General features: G+C 56.0%; 2 protein-coding genes and 1 long non-coding RNA gene across 8 annotated transcripts in view; 1 reads left to right on the top strand and 2 right to left on the bottom strand.

Moving 5' to 3' along the window:
* The window catches only part of PTDSS2 (phosphatidylserine synthase 2), a 48467-nt gene extending 36072 nt beyond the window's left edge, over window positions 1-12395 (bottom strand). Inside the window, exon 1 of one of the 4 annotated variants that reach the window (XM_071762393.1) lies at window positions 12373-12395. In XM_071762393.1, the coding sequence (XP_071618494.1) occupies window positions 12373-12380 (8 nt within the window). In that variant the 5' untranslated portion in view covers window positions 12381-12395. Of the gene's footprint in view, window positions 1-474; window positions 766-12372 lie in introns of those variants that run through there. The other 3 variants (XM_071762389.1, XM_071762390.1, XM_071762395.1) reach the window with 3 other exon arrangements.
* LOC139804561 (uncharacterized) lies at window positions 3725-4596 on the bottom strand. The gene is made up of 2 exons (XR_011729440.1): window positions 4364-4596; window positions 3725-4038 (listed from the first exon to the last, which is right to left on the bottom strand). It is a non-coding gene; the product is annotated as an uncharacterized lncRNA (long non-coding RNA).
* ANO9 (anoctamin 9) lies at window positions 6216-19147 on the top strand. 3 transcript variants are annotated; one of them, XM_071762386.1, is made up of 24 exons: window positions 6217-6423; window positions 8381-8446; window positions 8680-8796; window positions 9024-9160; window positions 9355-9464; window positions 9698-9756; window positions 9965-10047; window positions 10813-10947; window positions 11060-11156; window positions 11482-11542; window positions 12522-12604; window positions 13042-13146; window positions 13325-13489; window positions 13582-13618; window positions 14163-14274; window positions 14540-14597; window positions 14784-14881; window positions 15047-15213; window positions 15715-15867; window positions 16022-16169; window positions 16744-16863; window positions 17064-17157; window positions 17255-17367; window positions 18036-19147. In XM_071762386.1, the coding sequence occupies exons 1-24, from the start codon at window positions 6418-6420 to the stop codon at window positions 18061-18063; spliced, it is 2352 nt and encodes a 783-aa protein (XP_071618487.1). In that variant the 5' UTR covers window positions 6217-6417; the 3' UTR covers window positions 18064-19147. The 3 variants fall into 3 exon arrangements, with proteins under 3 accessions (XP_071618489.1, XP_071618487.1, XP_071618488.1); XM_071762387.1 differs by having other exon boundaries at window positions 6218-6423; window positions 9415-9464; XM_071762388.1 differs by lacking the exon at window positions 17255-17367 and having other exon boundaries at window positions 6216-6423.
* The last annotated feature ends 844 nt before the right edge of the window (window positions 19148-19991 follow it).

Genomic DNA, 19991 nt, shown 5'->3' with positions numbered 1-19991 from the left:
GGGGCTCCCCAGGGACACCCCCCGAGTGCTCCCCTGGCCACAGAAGCCCCTGGTCTGGCAGAAAGGTACCTCTGGCCAGAGGCTGTGACAGGACTGAGAACGGAGATGCCACTGCCAAAAACCTGCCTTAAATCACTGCCAAATCGCCAGGAAACAATAATTAACAGTACCACAATACCAGGAAAAAACATCTTTAGACACAGCCCGGGGTTTCGCAGCCTCAGCACCGGGATCTGTTGCAGCCAAGCGAGAAAAAGGTAAACGCCAGACGCAGTTGGGTGACTTGACACCTCCTCCACCTGCATCCCCCCAAAACCCGGTCACCCACCTCCTCCCCCAGCCCCGACTGCCCGTAGGAACAGGCGGCAGCGGTCGCCAAAGGCCAGGGAGGAATTAAAAGGCTACTCCGGGGCAGAGGGCTACTCCTCGGCAGGGGCTGCGGGGCGATGGGTGCGGGAAGCGGCCCGCGCTCACCAGAAGAAGGTGTTGGTGCCGTCGTCGTAGACCTCGGACTCGGTGCTGCGGCGCAGGGCGGGGTTTTCCCTCACACGCTCCGGGCCTCCACCGTTGGGTAGCGGGGGTGGCTGCTGTTCCTCCAGGGCACCTTTGCCCGGGACAGGACCGGGGCCCCGACGCTCTCCCCGCCTCATGGCGGCTGCGGGGCGGCGGGAACCGGGGGTGGCTCTGCCTGTGTCTGTGTGAGGAGGGCGGGGCGCGCCCCCGACGCGACCCCACGTAGGCGGGGAGCGCGCACGGCGCCGCGCAAGCGCTGACAAAGGGAGAGCGGCGGCGGGGGGGGGGGAGCAGGGAGTCGCCGGTTGCCGTGGCAACCACGGTTGGCGGCCTGGGAGAGGAGCTGAGGCCTCTTCTTCCCTCGATAAATAAAATATATTGGTCAGGGCCGCGGGGGTTTTTTAAGCATTCGAGGCGGTTTTTTAAGCATTCCCATCCCTCCATTATCCAGAGTCCCTCCTCAGCTTTCCTGGAGCCCTTCAGACACTCAGGACCCCTCACAGCCCTGGGCCTGCCGGGAGTTCCCACAAAATCTTTGGTGAAGGTGCCTGGAAAACTTGTGAAGCCTGGGTGGACCTTGTTGGAGGTGGCAGGGATGTGGGTTGTAGAATGAAAATGCAGAGAGCGTGGTTTTCCCTTTGTGAAAATGTGAAGGTGTAGAGAAAAAAAAAACGACCAAACAAAAAGACAAGCGAAGAGAAGCAAGCAAAAAACGGAACAAAAAAGAAACACAACGAAACCAAGCAAAAAACAAATGAAAAAAGAATAAAACCAAAAAAGAATAAAACAAAAAGAATAATAAAACCAAAAAGAATAAAACAAAAAAAGAATAATAAAACAAAAAAGAATAATAAAACAAAAAAGAATAATAAAACAAAAAAGAATAATAAAACAAAAAAGAATAATAAAACAAAAAAGAAAACAAAAGACCAAAAGAATAAAACAAAAACCAAAAAAAGAATAAAACAAAAAGAGCCCAAACAAAAACAAAAAACCCCAACCAAAACCTAAAAAAAAAACCAAAAAAAACAAAAAAAAAAAAAAAAAAAAAAAAAAAACACCAAAAAAACAAAAAAACACAATAAAAGAATTCCAAGAGCCCCTTGATCTGTGACAGGGCAGCAGGATATTAGAACACGCACTTGGCATCTGCAAACTGTGGCAGATATTGTCCCGGAATCTGATGGTAAAAATCTGAATCACTCGGCAAAAGTAACCAAGGAATGGCAACGAAAGAAAACGGCTCAGTTCTATACTTGAATTATTCAGGGAGAAGTGCTCTTTGCCTGAGTGCTCCGTGGCTTTCGAGAGCCCAGACTGTGATCCCGTTAGTCCTGGGGCACCAGGGGATGCTCCGTGGAGGAAAAGCCGGAGGAAGAAACCGAGGAAGAAATGAAAGATTTCGGTGCCTGCAAATAAAGGAATTGTCCACCCGATGGCAGCAGCCAGCCGGGATGGGGACACAGACTGCCCGGCTGCAGAAATCGCCTCAAAACACCAGTTCTGAACAATTCCAGCCATGTGTGGATGGCGGGAGCTCTGCTGTGCTGCTGCTGCTCTGCCTCTCGGTACAAAGGGCTGAAGTGGCCACCTCGGAGTGAGGAGGATTTAACAAAAGATCCCCTGGGCAGGTGGGATGCTGCCCTTGGAGAATAAACAACCAAAACCCAGCACAGTTCTGCAGACACACAAGGACACCTCTGGCTGCAGCACAATCCCCCGCCACCCTCAGCATCCTCCTGGCCATCCCACCCTGGGCTTTGGGACCCGGAGGCACTGAGCTGCTTCCAGGAGATGCCACCTCCCACTGGCTCTGCCACGGTGAGGAGCACCCACTGCATCTCACAAAGGAAATGTGAATAAATGCTTTCAGGTTTACCTTCTCCCCCACTGTAACCACAGCGTGTACAAAACATGAAATAAAACCCACACAATACTCAGGGGACCACTGGTGGTTCAGCTTCCTGCAGTCCTGGCAAGCACCCACGGCCTCCTGCACCCCCACGGCCTCTCATCTCCTGTGTCTGTGGACATCGTGCCCATCGTGGTCGTTTTGGGTCTGCAGGACAGGGGGAATCCCCCAGGGGAGGGAAACACTGAGACCTGGTGAGTGACACGTGGAGGGGAGCCCAGCAGAGGTTCTTCAGCCTGCGGGATGGTGTCAGTCCATGGGAGCACCTCCCGAGGTCCCAGAACCTCCCACATCAGCACAAAAAGCCTTTCCCATGTGGGGAAGGGAGATTCAGTCACCCAAGCACCCCAAAGCTTCTTTACCAGCAGGGCTTCACCTCAATGTCCTCTGCTTTCGTGTATTAGCTGCAGCTCCAGGGAGACCAATGGACCTGAACAGACCAGGGTTTGGGTGAAAATGCCCCAGTTTTACAAGAGAAGGAAGGCAACTGTGCTGCCACTCAGCTCTGCAGCAAAATGGCCTCTGGTGTCATAGGACACAGCTTTTCAGGGGTGCTCACAGCCAGAAAAAGCCCACAAGAGGCCAGAAATACACATCCAGAGGGCACAAACTGTCACCTGAGGGACATCCCTGCCCGTGGAAGCTCTAAAGGCTCAGACAGAGCCCCGAGGAGCTGATGCTGGCAGCCCACACCCTTGGGGCACGAGGGGTGACCAGGGACCCCCAGGACCCTTCCCACAGCACCTGGGGTTTCCTTGGCTCACGGGGGAAGCGAAGGCTCCCAGAACCTCGGGCAGGCAGGGATCAGGTTGCAGCCTCCCCACACCACACGGGCTGTCCTCTGCCTGCCTCAGCCTCCAATTTCAAAACAACTTTTGGCCATGGAAGCATAAATTCTCCCAAGCAGAGCCCCTCCTGCTGAACCACCCCCAGAGCACAGCTGGTGGTGCTGGATGACAGCAGCTCCAGACCCAACATCATCATCCTGCCAGGCCCTGGCTCTCCAGCCAGCCTGCTCATTAGTGCTGTTTTCTAACGGGATTTTTTACAGGCTGCTGGGAAACAGAGACACTGCAATCACTCCTGAAGCCTAGCAGGTCTGACAAGAATCCATCAGCCTCCATATGCTGGTTCAGCATCACTGGCTCCTCTTTGCAGCTCATCTTCCCTCTCCTTTTCCAACAGCAGGTAGGATTCCAGCTTCACATTAATTTTCTCCAGCCCATTTCAACTGGCAGCTTTTCCCAGACATTTCTATCTGACTGATGTCTTCAAAATGAAGACAGAAAGAACAAGTCCTAAATTCAATTCTATTTTTTTCCCCCACCTATTACACAAACTCAGTCACAAATTCACCTAAGGATGTCTCCAGTGCTGGGCTCTCCTATGAAGCTGAGCAGCCAGTTCCTCTGTTGGAGCAACAACACACCTGGGCAGGATGAAACCTCTGCTTCAACTCAGTTCATAATTGACATAAAGGTGGTTCACACAGCCCAGCTAACCAGAAAGTTGCAGTTTGGTATTGAAAAACATCTAAACAGCCTCTTCTGAAAGGCCTTTCTTCTTTTATGTCCTTCTAGCCAAGTACACAGGAAGGCAATAATCTTTAACACCTCCTGACAGGAAAAAAAAATAAAAAATCTGAGACCCTGAGAACTGAAAACAGCAACCTCCTGCAAGGCACCAGCTCAGCATTTATTGCTCCTGGGGGGACCGGTGCTGAGAAGGGCAGCGCCTGGGATGAGAATCAAGGAGGGAGATGGTAATTTCCACCTGAAAAATGCTAACAAACCATCTCCCTGGCTGAGCTAAATCTTGCCTAGACAAAGCCAAATTCCTCCTAAACAGAAAGAAGGAAAAGCACAGACTCCTCTGAGTGCCATGAGAGATGCTGTGGGGATTGGGTGCCTTGGACAAATCCAGTCTGCAGGCTCTGACTCACATCCCCACAAGTTCTCAGGACTGCTGCAGGATGCCCACACTCGATTAGCTGAGCTGCCTGGAGAGAAATTCCTCCTGGTCCTACCCAGCAAAGCTCACAGGAGGAAGCACCAGATGTGCAGGTGGAGGGAGGCAGCTGTCCCACCCCCACATCACCCCCTTCCCATTTAACCCAGCAGCACCCACAGTTCAAAGTTTGTCAGTCAAAGTGCTGCTGTGGAAAGCCCCAGTGATCCTATCTCACCAGGTAAACACACAGAGGTTGTCCCCACCCATGGTGATAAGGATGGCCTTCCCCTCCTGGCCACCCCTGCAGGTTGCCTCTGGGAGGTTAAAGATCTCCCTGCTCCTTCTGCTCTGCTCCTGGTGGTGCACACAGCAGGAAATGAGGAAGATTTTTTTTTTTTTTTTTTTTTTTTTTTTTTTTTTAAATTTGCAGGTCTGCTTTGGAGCCTGTTCAAGGCACTTGGCAAAGCCACAGAGTGCTGTTGGCTTGCCTGGGAACAACACTCTGGGAATGCTGGCTGCCTCTCCTGCCAGGATTCAGATGGATTGCTCCTCCTGGACTTAGTTCATTTCAGAGCAACCCACAGCAATGCTGCGGGAGAGCACAAAGGAACCCAGAGAAGTCACTGCCCCTTCTGCTCTACCCAGGAAAAGGCAGCTCTGCTGATCTTGGAAACTAAAGCACCAAAAAAACGCAGAAAACAGATAAAAGGAGACCTGTTAGACCTGGCATACACATCAGAAACTTTTCACTCTGTAAGAAAAGAGTCATACCCTGCTCCAAGGCTCCAGAACAGAAAAAGTGCTCAGTGATTTGGGTAACATTTCCAGTGGGTCACAGCCCAACATCCTGACACAGATGCCATCAGGAAAGTAGAGGCTGAAGCAATCAGGCTCTAACAAACCATCTCTACTTACAAGTGACAAGATTTTAAGGAGCAGAGGGACAGGAGGACTCAGTGGTTTGGGGGAACATTCAGAGCACATTTTACTGCTTCCCTCTTCAGCCAGGAAGCAGGGGGTTAGTTGCTCTTAAGGACATTAAAATACTTAGAGATGTTCCTCTTACTTCCTTCCAATTACATCCTTAGCAGATGTCACTGTTGATGCCAAACCCTGATGCCTCTCATGCAAAGCACTGCTCCTCGTGGGGAACAGAGCACACAACTACCTGTGGCATTTCTGCCAACCAGTAAGGCATGAAGAAAGGCTTTCTCAGCCTCTGCCCGGTCCTTCCAGGAAGCCAGATTTCCTGAGGTTCAGGGAGAGGTTTCTGGAGGCCACATAGGGAAACCAAAGTGGTGGAGAGCAAACCAGGCCACTGTCCAAGGCAGGGAGGAAGAGGGCTGCTTTCACCTGGAAACCACAGCCTCCTCATTCCCCTGGAAGTTCGTGCTTTGCCCCTTTCCTTTGTCCTGCCTGCTAACAAACTCTCCCTGGACCCATCCCATCTGCTCCCAAAGCCTGTGCTGCTCCCACCCCATCTCCTCTGGGGAGCTCAGGCTTACCCTGAGGATCAGGAGGCCATGCACAGCTCCGCTTTATTTTCTCTTCTGTTTCATGTCTTGTTCTCCTCCTTGTAAGGAACAGTTCAACGTTTCCTAGAGCTTCAGGTGAACACCTCCTTTGGGCCCCTTGGGGGATGTCCCCATCCTTGCCACTTCAGCCCCTGTTTGTGACACCTCCCTGGGGCTGGCACCGCGATGGGCAGAGGAGGAAGAGGAGACGGGGCTGGCAGGGGGGGCTCAGCCGTCTGCGGCTCTGCTGGGCGGTGCTGGGATCGCTGAAGGGGTGGCTGAAGGGCAGCTTCCTCCCCTCCTCCTCCTCCTCACTACCTGCCCCGCTGCCAGGCAGAGGCCGCTCCCTGCCAGGGCAGCCCCAGTCCCACACGGAAGTCAATTCCCTGCTCCACTCACACGAGACCTCGGGAGAAGGAGCTGAGGAGGGAAACCACACCGGGAGAGAACCCCCGGGAGCCTGGCAGCGCGTCCCGACAGAACCAGACCCAGAGAGGGGGGAGGAGAAGGGCTCTTCTCCCCTTCACCATGCAGGTAGGAGACAGAAACCGCTCAGCTGCCTCCAGGAGGTTTCTTTTCAGCACCTCTGAGCCACCTGCAGCCGGGACACCCCAAGCACCAATCTTCCCCACTCCTGTGCCTTCAGCCCCTTCCGTACTTAAAAGTACCTCAGAGCTCCGGTTCCTCCTCCAAGCGAACATCCTCCTTCCTACCCCGCACAGGGATGGGGCAGGGGCTGGGTGCTGCTGGCTCTGCAGCTCCTTCCAGACAGGACCGAGGTGCAGTGGAGCCCCACGCAGCACCCCATGGTGCAGCAGGGTCATGCCTGGCCTCAGAGGTTGTGCCAGGGCTCAGAGAAGGATGCTGTGGATCCAGACCAGATCGTTTGTTTGCCTGTGCAAACCCAGGCACTGCATAGGGCAGTGGGGGGAACAGCTCCAGATGTTTCTGGAGCTCCTGAAATAAAGCAAAGGCAGAGGGGAAGCTGCGAGGTTTTGTTTCTCTAGCTCGACAGAAAAGATGCTGTTTCCTATTATTCAAAAATCCAGAGCAACTCTCAAAGGCTGGGACAGCCAGTAAGTGCAGAGGTGCACCAGCTGCCTGCTCAGTTACAGGTTGCCACATTTCTCAGGAAACGGCGAGGCAGGGTGGAAGGGCTCCAAGGCAAGTGTTTGCAAGAAACATCCCTGAGAAAAGAACAACTTGTTCACCTTGGTGTGGGTGATGGGAGCCACCCAAACCCTCACCAAGCCACAGTTAGGGAGGAAAGCACAGGTAGTCATGCAGCCTGGGGGGTTCGTTGCTATCATTCCTCTGGTGGATCCACAGGGTACCTGGCCTGGGACAAGGATCAGCTGATACAGCCAGAGAAACCAGGCACAATTCTGGAGCACACAAACCGTTTTTTTCACACCAAAATGAGTTGTGCTGGTTAGTTGTACACCTTTGCACAGTGTACCTCCAGCCCTGCTCCTGTTCCTGCTGGGAACCTGCCAGAGTGCTGCTTCCCCACCAGCACAGCGGCTGCAGATCCCCTGACAGCTGGATGCCATTTGTGTCTGTTACCATTCTGGACATAGGTACTGGGAATTGTCAGAACTAATGATTTACCAATTCCTCCCCATTTCTCAGCCCAACGTGGAGATGGTCACGGTGCAAGCAGGTACCAGGCAGTAAATCATGTTGTTGCTATGGGAACAGAGAGAAAAGCCAGAGCCTGCTGCCACCACATTGCCCAGAGAGCCTGAGAAGCATCCCCAGGATTCTCAGGGCTTGACTGGAAAATAAGAAAGCAACAAGTCCCTCCTGGGATTAAAATCCATGCTTGCTATTTTGGGAACATCTGGAGAAGCAGGGGCAGGATCTTACTACCACCAGCACCTCTGGGGCACAATATCCCCTTCTCCAACCTTTTCACTTTGCTTTCTGTTGCTCAGCCTCTCCAGAGCCCTTTCTCCTGGGATGAAGCACCAGGATCTGGCAGAGCACTTCATCCCTTTCCTCATCCCAGCCTCTCCCACTCTCATGGCCTCATTCTCCAGGGGAAGGAAGGTTGTGATCCAGATCTTGCATCAGGGCAGGGTTTCACCACCACCGCTACATTCCCGAGATTTCAGCTGGATCAACTTGTCTGGCTGGCCACTGTTTCAGGTCACCATGTCTTTGGTGGCAATTCTGTCTGCCATTACTCCCATGCCCTGGCAGCTCCTGCCCAGTGCTGTGCTGCATAACTGCTTGTGGGGCTGCACCCCGAGTCACAGCAGAGAACCCCCAAAATCCTGGTTTGGTGATGAAATCTGTTCCCTGCCACAGCAAGCCCTGCAGAACGTGGCTTCAGCAAACCCACTGCACCTCCTGGGACCTGGAGCCTGGGCTCCTTCTGCCAAGCTGTTGAAAAAAAAACCAACCCCAGATGAGGAGGGAGAGGTTTTCTCCATGCCCAGACACAGGGTCTCTCACTGATGCCTTTGCTGGTTTTTTTCCCCCACAGGATGAAATTCTGCTGACTCCCTGGAGGAGATTTTCTGATGAAGACATAGAGCAGTTCACCCCCAGGGTAAGCTTTGCTCCCTCTGCACTCACAGCGAGTTCAGCACAGGGCAAAGAGCAGAGCTGGGCAGTGCCAAGGCAGCAGCTGCCTCAGTTTCCCCATCCTCATTCTCCTGCCCAGTTCCTGGGGGTTCTCTACTCTGTCTTGATGAAGGCCCAAAGCTCTGAGAGGCTGGAGCTGAGAGGGAGAACTCTCTCCCTGTCCCCCTCCATAAATTCCCTGGTGTTTTCTGTGGGCAGGAAGAAGAGAAATGGGATTTTGTCCTGGTAAGCGACATCCACCAAGTGGGCAGTGAGAAGGAGATGAAGAGGAAGAAGTTCCTGGATGAGCTGAGAAAGAAGGGGTTCATCATCAAGGTGAGGGGCTGTGGAGGAAAAGGCAGCAGATCCTTGGCTATCTTGTGGTACCCAGGATCCAAGCCTGGTTTGGGCTCCTGTGTCCCAGGAGATGGGAGAGCCCTGACCAATGTGCTGATCACCACAGCAGTGCTGGAAAATAAACCCCTTGCTGAGCCAGGAGAGACTCGTGTTGCCCCTGGCTCTGCCAAGCACTGTTCTAACAGCCCTTCTCCTCCACCCACCAGAAAATCGAGGACAGGAAGGTATTTTATGGAGTCCGTGCCCCAAAACAGATCTTCTGGAAATACCAGCGGCTCCTGAGGAAGCCCAACAGCAGACTGCAAAGCCCCAGTGACAGTCAGGAAATACCAGTGACCACCAGGTGGGTGCTGAGCAGGGTCCCTGAACTTCCAGGATCTTCCAGTGGACTTTTCCACAGCAGCAGCCACTTTCCAGCTCAGCTGCTGTTGTGCCAGGCTCTTCATTCTCCTCAGAAAGCAACCTCTACCTGCCAAGTTGCCACCTCCTCCCTGTCCACAGCCACCTCCCTGTCTCTTCCCCCTCCCTCTTCTCCAGGGCCACACAACACAACTGTCTCCCCAGAGCAGCCTCTAACCACAGTTTCTCCTTGCTCAGGATACGCATCGTGAACTTCATCCTGCAGAACACGGTGACACCCGACCTTGGTAAGGGGACAGGGACACCAAGGGTGATGCTCAGCCTGGTCCTGCAGCAAAGCTCCTGCCCCTGGTGGGCAGGGGCACCCCCAGCTGCCTCCTCTTTCCCCCGGGTAGGATGTGGAGAGGGAGAGAAAGTCAGAGTGCAGCTTAGAATAGGTTTGGGGTGATTCTACCTGTCAGGGAGCACATGGGGTGGGAGCAAAGCTTCACTAATCCTCTCCATTCTGCTCTGCCACCAGAGAAGCTGCGTGACCTGATGAAGAAGAAGGTCTTTGAAGCGATGTTTCCCCTGCACGAGGTGAGGCTGAGCACATGGGTGCCAGGGAGGAAAATTCAGGAGAGGTGGAGGAGCAAGATGGTGTGGGAAGATACCATTGGGTGACCAGGGCTGCATCGAGACCTCCTGGATGAGGGGCACGAGTGGGCTCCTGGCAGCAACCTGGGAGGGGGATGAGGATTAGGTTGCCCTAATATTCCTGTACCCAACCAGCTTCTCTGCTCTCCAGAAAGAAGAGAAAAGGGAATTCCTAAAGGAGCACTGGGCTCGCTGGAGTGAAATATTTTGCCCACAGCCAATTGAGAAGATCAGGTAACACAGGCTGAAGAGGCCCAGCAGATCCTTCCAAGCAAGAGGTCCCAGAGAAACCCAGAGAGCTGTACACCCTTTGCCAGGCTCCTGTGTTTTCTTTTAAACAATCAGTTTGCACCTAGATCTTCTCAGAAGTATTGGGCTCCTTCTGAAGCCACCAAAGTTCTTAGTGAATGGGTATCCCATGGCACCAAGCTCCAGCTGCCAGCTTTGCAGGGTCAAACAACCCCTGGAGCTGCACGGGTTTAATTAGCCCGTTTCCTATTCCATCACAGCTTTCCCCTTTTAGAGGGGAATCAAGGTGGGAAGAGGGCACCAGGGCAGCACAGCCAGCCTGAGGCTTGGCTTGGGGCATTAAGGGCAGCACAGAGCTCCCACAACCACCTTAAACTCAGGGAAAGAGCACAGCTCTTCTTGTAAAAGGGGAAGCAAACTAACTCTTCCTGGGCAAGTTCTTCCAAGTTAATTCCTCTGGAATCCAGGAGGGGAGGCAGGTCCATCAGTCAGCAGTTACCATTATTTCCTACCCGTGCCTCCATCCCTCTTCCCCACAGCAGAAATTCTGAGATGGTGGCACCACAAGAGTGGAGCAGGAGAGCTCTGCAGGGACACAGCTGAGCCCAGGAGGGGGAATTGTTCTGGTGTGAGGAACACTGCACCCCACAGCCTCAGATCTGCCCCCAGCCCAGCATTCATAAAACCTGCAGGCACCGACTGCAGCTTGGCTCTCTGTGGCCACAAACCACCTCTCACCTTTCCTTCCAGGTGCTATTTTGGGGAGAAGGTGGCTCTGTACTTTGCCTGGCTGGGCTGGTACACCTACCTCCTGGGATTCGCTGCCGCGGCGGGGCTGGTGGTCTTCATAGCTGGGATTACTACCTTCAATTCCAGCCAGGTGAGGTAAGGCACTTGGGAATGCTGAGAGCCCACCCTGCTTACCCAGCTTTGCTGCACGCGTGGCTGTGAGCTGCTGCCCCTGCCCTCTGAGCTCCCTCCACCCCTGCCTCTCCAGCAAGGAGATCTGTGAGGCCACCACCACCATCATGTGCCCGCTCTGTGACCAGCAGTGCCCATTCTGGCTGCTCTCTGACACCTGCACCTATGCCAAGGTAGGCAGCACCCTCCCCCAGACAGACACTCCCAGGCTGGGCTCTTCCCATACCAGCAGAAGGAAAAGCCACCCCAGCAAGCTGGCTACAGCTTGCAAGAAACCTCCCCTGAGCTGCGTGAGGAGGTAACACCACAGTCTCCATCACCACCAAGGAACTGTGTACCACATCCCAGTGCCCTCTTCCTTCCTGCATTTTGCCCTCCTGCAGCACCCTACTTGCATCAGAGGGCACCAGGGTGTCAAGAAGACCACTGAGCACAGAGTCCTCTCCATAGATGCCAGAGCCCCTGCCTCCATCACTGCTCTTCCTTGATCTTCCCCAGGTCACTCATATGATTGACAACGAGGGGACAGTTTTGTTTGCCATGTTCATGGCCATCTGGGGTAAGTGTCAATGTTCTGGTGGCAAGCACACACACCTTGGAAGAGGGAGAAGCTCCCTGGAGCTTAGGGGGAAAGTAGGTGGAGGAAAACAGGACACCAGCACAGCTTCACTGGCCAGAGGCTTTTTAGTCCTTATCTCCTCTTCTTCCAGTGCCATCAGCTTCTAGATGAGGCACAAAATCATCCCAGCAATTCCCTCCAGCTCCCCAAACACTCCTTACCTCTCCTGCCTGAGAGCCTTTCCTCCTCCTCCTCCCCCAGCCCAGCCTCCTGCAGAGCCCCCAGCAGCCCCTCCAGGGGGGCTTTTCTAGCAGCTGCCTGTTAAGTGGTGGCAGCTGCAGGCAGGAGGGACCACCAGAGCCCTCATTACCCCTCCCAGATTGCTCCATCAGCTCTCAGCTGCTGGGTAACAAGCAGAGCAGAGCAGAGCTCTGGGGTGGTCCCATCGTCAGCTACACACCTTGTGTGGCTTTACCACAACCTTTCAGTTACAAACACCACTGCAGGTGGAATTGTCGTGGTCTGGGTGGGTCAGGGACATGGGCTGGTGTGTCCCTGTGGGCTGGTTCACACAGGGACGAGCTTGGGAAGCCCATATTAAGATGAAGGGGTGGCTGTACCTGGGTTTGCAGCAATGCTGGGGTGCAGTGCAGGCTCCTGCTCCACTGGGAAGGTGTATAAATTTGTCAGTGTTCCAGAACAGTGTGGCTGCCTGGCACCCTGTAACCATGCCCACCCCAGCTGCCAAACCCCCTGCAGACACTGCAGCTCCAGCAGAAACCCACCCACCACCCACCCACCTCCATCCCCACCTGGGGCCCAGCACTCACCTCTGCATGTCTGGGCTCCTCCCTGGGGGGCACAGAAGGGGTTGCTGTCCCTCAGAGTCAGCCCAGGCTGATTTGCCATCTGGTTGGGTGTAAGAGGAGTGTCCAGAGCTACCCCCAAGTGTCACAGTGCTCTCTCCTTCCTCCCTCAGCTACCGTGTTCCTGGAGCTGTGGAAAAGGCAGAGAGCCACGGTGGTCACTGACTGGGACCTGTACCGGTGGGATGAGGATGAGGTGAGGCTGTCCCTCTCCTGCCTTGTGCTCTCCTTGTCAGATGGACCTGCAGAGAAGACACAACACGGGGGGACCCCTTTGCCCAGCTTGGTTTTCTTAAATATCACTTTACACTTAAACCAACAGCAAAGCCAAAATCTGACAGTCCTGGGAGAGCCCTGGCAGAGAGAGAGCCCTGCAGAAAGCTAGGCAGGTGCTAGCCACCTCTCTCCATTGCTAGCCACCTCTCTCCATTGCTAGCCACCTCTCCACCTGCACAAGGGCTTGAACCCAGTCAGAACTGGCCACACTGTTGTGGGTTGGGTGTTCATCCCTGTCCCCTGGTGCTGCTCATCCCATATCCATTAACACAACAACCCCTGGACCGGGGGGCACTGCTCTGCTGGATCCTTTCTTTCGTGTTTTTTGATTATAATTTGCTTACTGCTGTTTTTCAGGAGGAACTGGCTATAGACCTGATCAACAACTTGCAGCACGAGCCCCGGCAGTACCAGCACTCCTACTTCCGCAGCACCATCATACTGCTGCTGGTGCTGGTGATGGTGCGTGGTGACGGGGTGACCCCAGGGAGAGGGTTCTGGTGGAGATGCCCACCTGGTGAACCTCTCATCCTCCCCTGGAGAGCACCGGCTTGCAGTCGAGATGAGCTCTGGTGCAGGGTTTGAAGGTGCTGCTCAGGCAGGATGCAGCTCCTGACCACCCCCCTGCCCCCCTCGGCAGATCGCGGTGATGATCGGCATCGCCCACGCCCTCGTCATTTACCGGGTGATCGCCACGGCCCTCTTCACCCAGAGCCCCTTTGAGTTTGTCCGTGAGCAGGCCAACATGGTGGCCATGGTGACGGGGGCTGTGCTGCACTACATCACCATTGTCATCATGACCAAGGTGCTGTGTGAGGCGTGGGGTGGGCAGAAGGTCTTCTCCTGGCTTTTTCCACCCTGGAGCCTCCCCTCTCGTGTCGCATCTCTCTCCCGCAGGTCAACAGGCACGTGGCCCTCTTCCTCTGTGACCTGGGTAAGGGGAACCTGTCTCCCACCCGCACCCACACTGAGCTGCCCAGCAGCACCCCAGGGTGACAGCACAGCCCCCCCCTGAGCCCCGAGCACAGACAGCCCCCTGGTCCCTTCATCAATCACCACCAAGCATCTCCCAAGCAGCTCCTGACACTCAGGTCCCCGTGGGAGTTCAGCACCCTCCAACACACAACCCCATCTGTGGCCCACAGGCTGCCAGGTGGCTGTCCCACTGCCACCCTACACTTTGGAGGGACAGTGACCCAACGGGGCTGAAGAGCAGAAAGCCATCACAGCTGCAGCAGAGCTCAGGACAGGTTTTTTATCCCAGTGAAGGGCCCCTTATCCCCCAGCTCAGGGCTCTAAGGAATCCTGCAAGGTTGGGCTCAGGTCCATCAAAGGGCTCAGGGGAAAGGCAGAGAAGGTTTCATGAGAGGCAGAGATACCCTTCCAGCCCTCAAGGAGCTGCTGTGGCAACCCAGGCAGAGCAGGGCAAGGTCCCACCATGCTGTGATCAAGCCCCTGGGCCTTGTTCCCTTTTCCAGAGAAACCACGGACCTTCTCCCAGCGGGAGAACAACTTCACCGTGAAGATCTTCACCTTCCAGTTCTTCACAAACTTCTCTTCTCTCATCTATGTGGCCTTTTTCCTGGGACGGTGAGTGTTGGCTGGGGGTGAGCAGAGGGAGCCCAGCCTTGGGGCTGACACCCCCAACCCTCCCCAGTCCCCTCCAGGCACAGGGACCACATTTGGGACCTCAGGAGGGCCACGTCTTTTCCCCATGGGCATGGTGGGTGGGGGAAGCCCCTTCTGCTCCACCAGTGCCTGGGGGGTGATGCCCTCCATCCTGCCCCTGCCCCTTGGTCCCAAGGGGTCCACAGTGGTGCTCAGCAGGTATCCCTGATGCTGCTTCCTCACGCAGGATCAATGGCCACCCGGGCAACTATGTGCGCATCGCGGGCAAGTGGAGGCTGGAGGAGGTGAGGGACCTGCCATGAAGCTGACCCCACACAACTCCTGCTCTTCCTTTCCCTGCTGCCCAGCAGAGCTCTGGGAACCTGAGCTTCCTCCTGCAGCACCCGCCTTGGCCAAGCAGCCCCCGGGTCCAGGCCATGCTGCTGGTGGGAACAACCCCTGTCCTGTCCTGTCCTCTCCTCCCTTTGCAGTGCCACCCCAGCGGCTGCATCTCCGACCTCTTCATCCAGATGGCCATCGTCATGCTGCTCAAGCAGACCATCAGCAACATGATGGAGTATCTCATCCCGTAAGCTTTCCTCCAGCCCGCAGGGTACTCCCTGCTGCTCCTGCAGATTCAGGACAGCTGCCCAGGTGGTCTTCAGGGCCGAGGATTCCTCCTTCTCCTTGCTCAGGTCTCCAGGGCTGGCACTGGCAGCAGCCCAGCCGTGCAAACCCCTCTCTCCCCTGGCAGCTGGGTGAAGTGCAAGCTCTGCAAGCAGCAGTGGCGCCCCAGGAAGAGAAAGATGATGTTAGGAGAGGAAGAGGAGGATGAGGACCCCTGCAAAAGGCAGTGGTTGAGCAACTATCAGCTCAACGAGGTCAACATCTTCAGCTTGTTTGATGAGTTCTTGGAGATGGGTACGTAGGGCAGGGGGTCAAGTGAGGAGGGATGGTGGGTGCAGCCCCCTGTGCCCTGCTTGGCTGGAGAGAGCCTGATGCTGTGGAGCCCATGAGTAGGCAAGGGAAAGCTCCAAGACCCAGCTCTATTCCCAGCCCTGCTCTAAGAGCTCTGGCACACCAGGGAGATCATTCCCAAAACAAGAGAGAGCAGGAAACTCTGCTGGCCTTGGGCCTCTGCCCAGGACCTTCCTCTCCTGCCAGGAGCGTCCCTGTGATGGCCCACAGGGCGGTCCCTCTGCCCTGCTACCCCAACCAGTGCCCCCGCAGATCCCCCTCTCCTACAGCCCTGGGACAGGTGGGGGTCCCCTGTGGGGGTCCCCATGGCAGCTCTGTCTCCCCCTTCCACCCCTGCGAGGCCCCTCTGGCAGCATCCACAAAGCAGGACAAGCCCTGTCAGCAGCTGGGGTGTCCCCTCTGGGGTGGCTCCACACCAGCACCCAGCCTTTCCTCCCTCTGCAGTCATCCAGTACAGCTTCACCACCATTTTTGTCGCTGCCTTTCCCCTGGCCCCACTCCTGGCTTTCTGCAACAACCTGCTGGAGATCCGCCTGGATGCCATCAAGATGAGGCGGCTGTGCCGGCGCATGGTGCCACGCAAAGCCAACGACATCGGTGAGCTGGGGCCTTCAGGACCCTTCCCCACCACGGAGACCCTCAGCATCCCTTGGAACTCACCTCCCGGGACCCCTCCTGCCCACGCCAAACCTGTCCCTGAGCTGGGGTGGTGAGCAGTGAGAGGGGCCTCATTCCCACTCCTCTCCCGCAGGGATCTGGCTGCAGGTCCTGGAGGCCATCGGGATCCTGGCTGTGATCGGGAACGGGCTGGTGATTGCCATCACCTCCGACTTCATCCCTGTGCAGGTCTACAAGTACCTGTACAGCCCCTGCCTGCTGGGGAACAACACGGACATGGAGTGAGTGCTGCCAGCCCCCTGCCTGCCTTGGTGCCACCGGTGCAGAAACAGTGGCACTGGGTGGTCCCTCATGGTGGGCTGCAGAGATAGGAGAGGATTTTCTATCTCCAGCATCCCCAGCGGCCTCCCACTCACTCTGTCCCCGTGTGTGGGTGACCGGGATGCTGGGAGCTGCCACACTGCCTGGTGCCTGCTCGTGATCCCTTCCCTGTCCCCTCCAGGCCTTGGCTCACTGCCAGGCTCAGTCCAACTGGGCAGAAGTCTCAGAGAAATTCCTTTCTCCCGGGTTTTGTGCTAAGGGACAGCAAGGGAGGGTGAGGGTGAGCCCCAGGTGGGTGCTGCTGCCCTCCCCAGAATGGGGGGCTGCAGTCTGTGCTCAACCACACCACAGTCACCTGGGGCACCACACACCAGGGACACCCTGGGAAAGAAAGCCATGGGCAGATGGCCTTTGTAGCCCTCAGAGGACTTTACACCCCCTAGAAAGAGGCAGGAGCTGCAGCATTTGATGGGGGCAGATCCCAGCCCCCTTTCCCTTCAGGCTGAGGTGCAGACCCCCTCTTCTCCCCCACAGCTGCACAACTGGTTACATCAACCACAGCCTCTCCATCTTCCGCATCCAGGACTTCGAGCCCCACACAAAAGTTCCCAAAACGCTGCCAGACTTTGTCAGGGAGGAGATCAAGGAGTGCAGGTACCAGCAGCCCGTGCGTGCCCCTCACCGGGACATCCAGCCTGTGGCTGGGGAACGATGGCAGGGCAGGGCTTGGTGGCACCACGAGGAGGAAGCCCCCTCCAGGGTTCCTCTTGGCCCCCCACAGTGGAAGGCAAGGGCGGGGGGCTCTGCCCTGCACGGGGGGATCCTGGGCTGGCACCGATGGGGCTGTGCTGCAGGTACCGGGATTACCGGAACCCCGATGACTACAGCTACACGGCCCAGTTCTGGCACATCTTTGCAGCCCGGCTTGCCTTCCTCATCCTCTTTGAGGTGAGCACCCGCGGAGGCAGGAGGAGGCTGGGATGATGAGAGGGAAGCTGGGCTGGGATCATTAACCCCCCCGGGGTGCCCCCTCTGCTTTGGGCAGCACGTGGCTCTCTGTGTCAAGCTGATCGCAGCCTGGTACGTCCCCGACGTCCCCCAGTGGGTTAAGAACCAATTTCTGGACAGACAACACAACGACCTTCGTAAAGAACTGAGGTGGGTGATGCCCCAGGAGGTGCAACAGCAAATGTTCTGCTGGAGATGAGCTGCATCACAGCCAGCAAGGAGAAGCCACCTCTCACTAGCCCAGGCACTCAACCAGCTCCCACGTCAGGCAATCCAGCTCTAGAGCTCAGCAGGGGAAAGGGCTGCTTGGCCTGGGCTGTTCCTTCAGAACAAAAGAAAAGCTCCAAGTCAAAAGGAACAATTTTGCCCAATTTTTCAATTTAAGGTTTGTTTAAAGAAAAAAAATCACAGAATCATAGGATGGCTAGGGTTAGAAGGGACCTTAAAGCTCATCTAGCTCCAAAATAATGAAGCATTTCACCTGGAAACAGAACCAATGTAGCTGAGAGCCATAGGTTGGGCTGCCCTGGCACTTCTGTCCTTCATGGACCAAGCCCCACTTTGGAGGAGGTCTCAGTCTGCCCCTCTTTGGGACACCCCAAAACCCAGGTGAGAGCAGAGGTGAGCATCATCTACACTCAGATCAGCTTCCAGGTTTCCCATCCACACACAGTGATGTCCCACAAACAGGGATGTCCTTTTCCATTTATTTTTGACAAAAGGCCCTCTTCCCACTCTGAATATTTCTCCACACCTCCTATTGCTTCCCGATTGGGACCCTTTGCCTCCCACTCCAGCCCCTCTCCTCTCTCCTCCAGCATGATGGATTTCTCCACCGACGTGTAGCAACCACTCACCAAAGAGAACAAGAAACATGGACCTGAGCCTCCCAGGAGGTGGGAAGAGCCAACATGGCACTGCTGTGGTATCCCAGCTGTGACCGAGCTTGGACTCGAGCTGGAAGGCAACGAGGTGATGGTGGCTTTGCTGGAGCAGGGTGTTTTCTGACTGGCACAGCTGCCAGGGAGAAGGAAGCAGCAGCAGAACCAGGGATGGTGCCTGCCCGGCACACTGAGCAGAGCTCTGGCACCAGGGACAACCCCCAGTGCAGCATTTGGCTGCTCCAGGTCTGCAGGAGGTGACCCGGCTGCCTCCTCAAACCTGGCCTCAACCTGTGACCTGGTGGGGCAGGAAAAGCCAATTCCCTCCTTCCAGCTTACCTCTCCAGCCCTTTTTTTGTTTGTTTGTTTGTTTTTGCACTTTGGCCCTTTTTCCCTCTGCCTTCAGCAACATCCCTGCTCCTGCACTGCTGAGAAACTTGTGTCCATCCTCTGACCACAGCCAGGACAATCCTCTTGGCATGACCACTGCCTGCCTGCAGCTCCAGCTCCAGCAGCACTGGAGAAATGCAGCTCTTTGTGATGATAACTGGGCTGGGCTCTGCCCCGGGCTCTGCCGAACCTCTGAATCCACCCGGAGCATCCCAACTGCTGCTCCTGGCTCATCCCGACCAGAACAGGGAATTACCCTCCCGGGCACCAGCAGCCAGACCTCCAGCTGCCACCGAGTCCCTGCACTCACACTGGCCTCACTCCCACCTCCCTCCCTTGCAGCCAACGTCACCCAAAGAAACTGTCACCCCAAAACCGGGTTTTTTTTGTCTTAACATGGATAACCAAAAGGGTGGAGCTCAAGTGTCTGTGTGCAGCCCAGAGCTGGTGCTGAGCAGCTTGTTCAGTGTGCTGGGGTGACAGAAATACAGAGCTGCAGAGAAGATCCCGAGGCTGTTCCCAGAGGTGACATCCCCGAGGATCCCTGCAGAGGAAGGCTCAGTGCTCTCACCTTTGCTTTGTCCTTTCACTGCTGTGACCAAAGCCACCTCCACTCCTTTTAACTCACCCACCCACAGGAGTAACTGCTGGACAAGAAAGGTCTGATTAGCTTCCAGTTTGCTGCCAGCCCTCCTCCCTTGCCATCCCCAGGACCTGGGCATCCCGGGATCTTCTATCACCCCACAAACCCCCGAGGTCCACACCAGATTTACAGCCTGGGCAGGGATAGGGGGGGGCAGAGAACCCCTCCCCAAAACTGCTGCTCAAGTACCCGCTCCTCTGGACACACCCCCAGCGCACCAGCCCCCCAGCACCATTCCCTCTGTCCCTTTTGCAGCCCCACACCAGGTGAGCAGCCCCAATATTTTACACAGCAACCAAGAGGGATTTGGCGTTAGGATGTTGCCCCGGAGCAGCCCCGGAGCCCGACCCGTGACACATTTACACAGCCCACAGGCCAGGCCAAGCCCGCTCTGGCCTCCCTCGTCCCGAGCCTGATCCCACGGGGTGCGGGGGAGCCCCCAGACCCAGCGCCATCCAACCACGGCCCCTCCCGTTCCCACGCCGGGCGCTGCCGACATTTTGTGGCGGCGCGGGGCATGGTGGGAGCGGTAGTTCCGCGGCCGCATCCCGGGGCGAGGGCGGCAGTAGCAGGACTACAATACCCGGCATGCACCGCGGGAGGATGGGGAGGATGCACCGCTTCCGGCCCGGCGGCGGGCAGTTGCCATGGAAACAGCGGGCGCACCCTGCGGGTTTTGGCTCTTCAAGCGGGCCGCGAGAGGCTCTTGCTGAAAAAAAAAAAAAAATCAATAAATAAGTAATTAGAAACGAAAACACGCGGGGAAGGGCAGTGAGAAGGGGGAATGACGGTCGTGTAGAGTGGGGAGCGCCATGGCCGCTCTCCCACGCTGTTCAAGCCCCACACGCGGCAGCCCCTTC

Source organism: Heliangelus exortis, chromosome 18 (genome assembly GCF_036169615.1).
Source record: "Heliangelus exortis chromosome 18, bHelExo1.hap1, whole genome shotgun sequence".
NCBI lineage: Eukaryota > Metazoa > Chordata > Aves > Apodiformes > Trochilidae > Heliangelus > Heliangelus exortis.
This window is presented reverse-complemented; position numbering and strand designations above follow the sequence as displayed.

Coding starts and splice junctions, on each gene's coding strand:
- ANO9 (XM_071762386.1), top strand. Junction 9,465..9,697: donor CACGGTGACACCCGACCTTG/GTAAGGGGACAG, acceptor CTCTGCCACCAG/AGAAGCTGCGTGACCTGATG. Junction 11,157..11,481: donor ACACCTGCACCTATGCCAAG/GTAGGCAGCACC, acceptor GATCTTCCCCAG/GTCACTCATATGATTGACAA.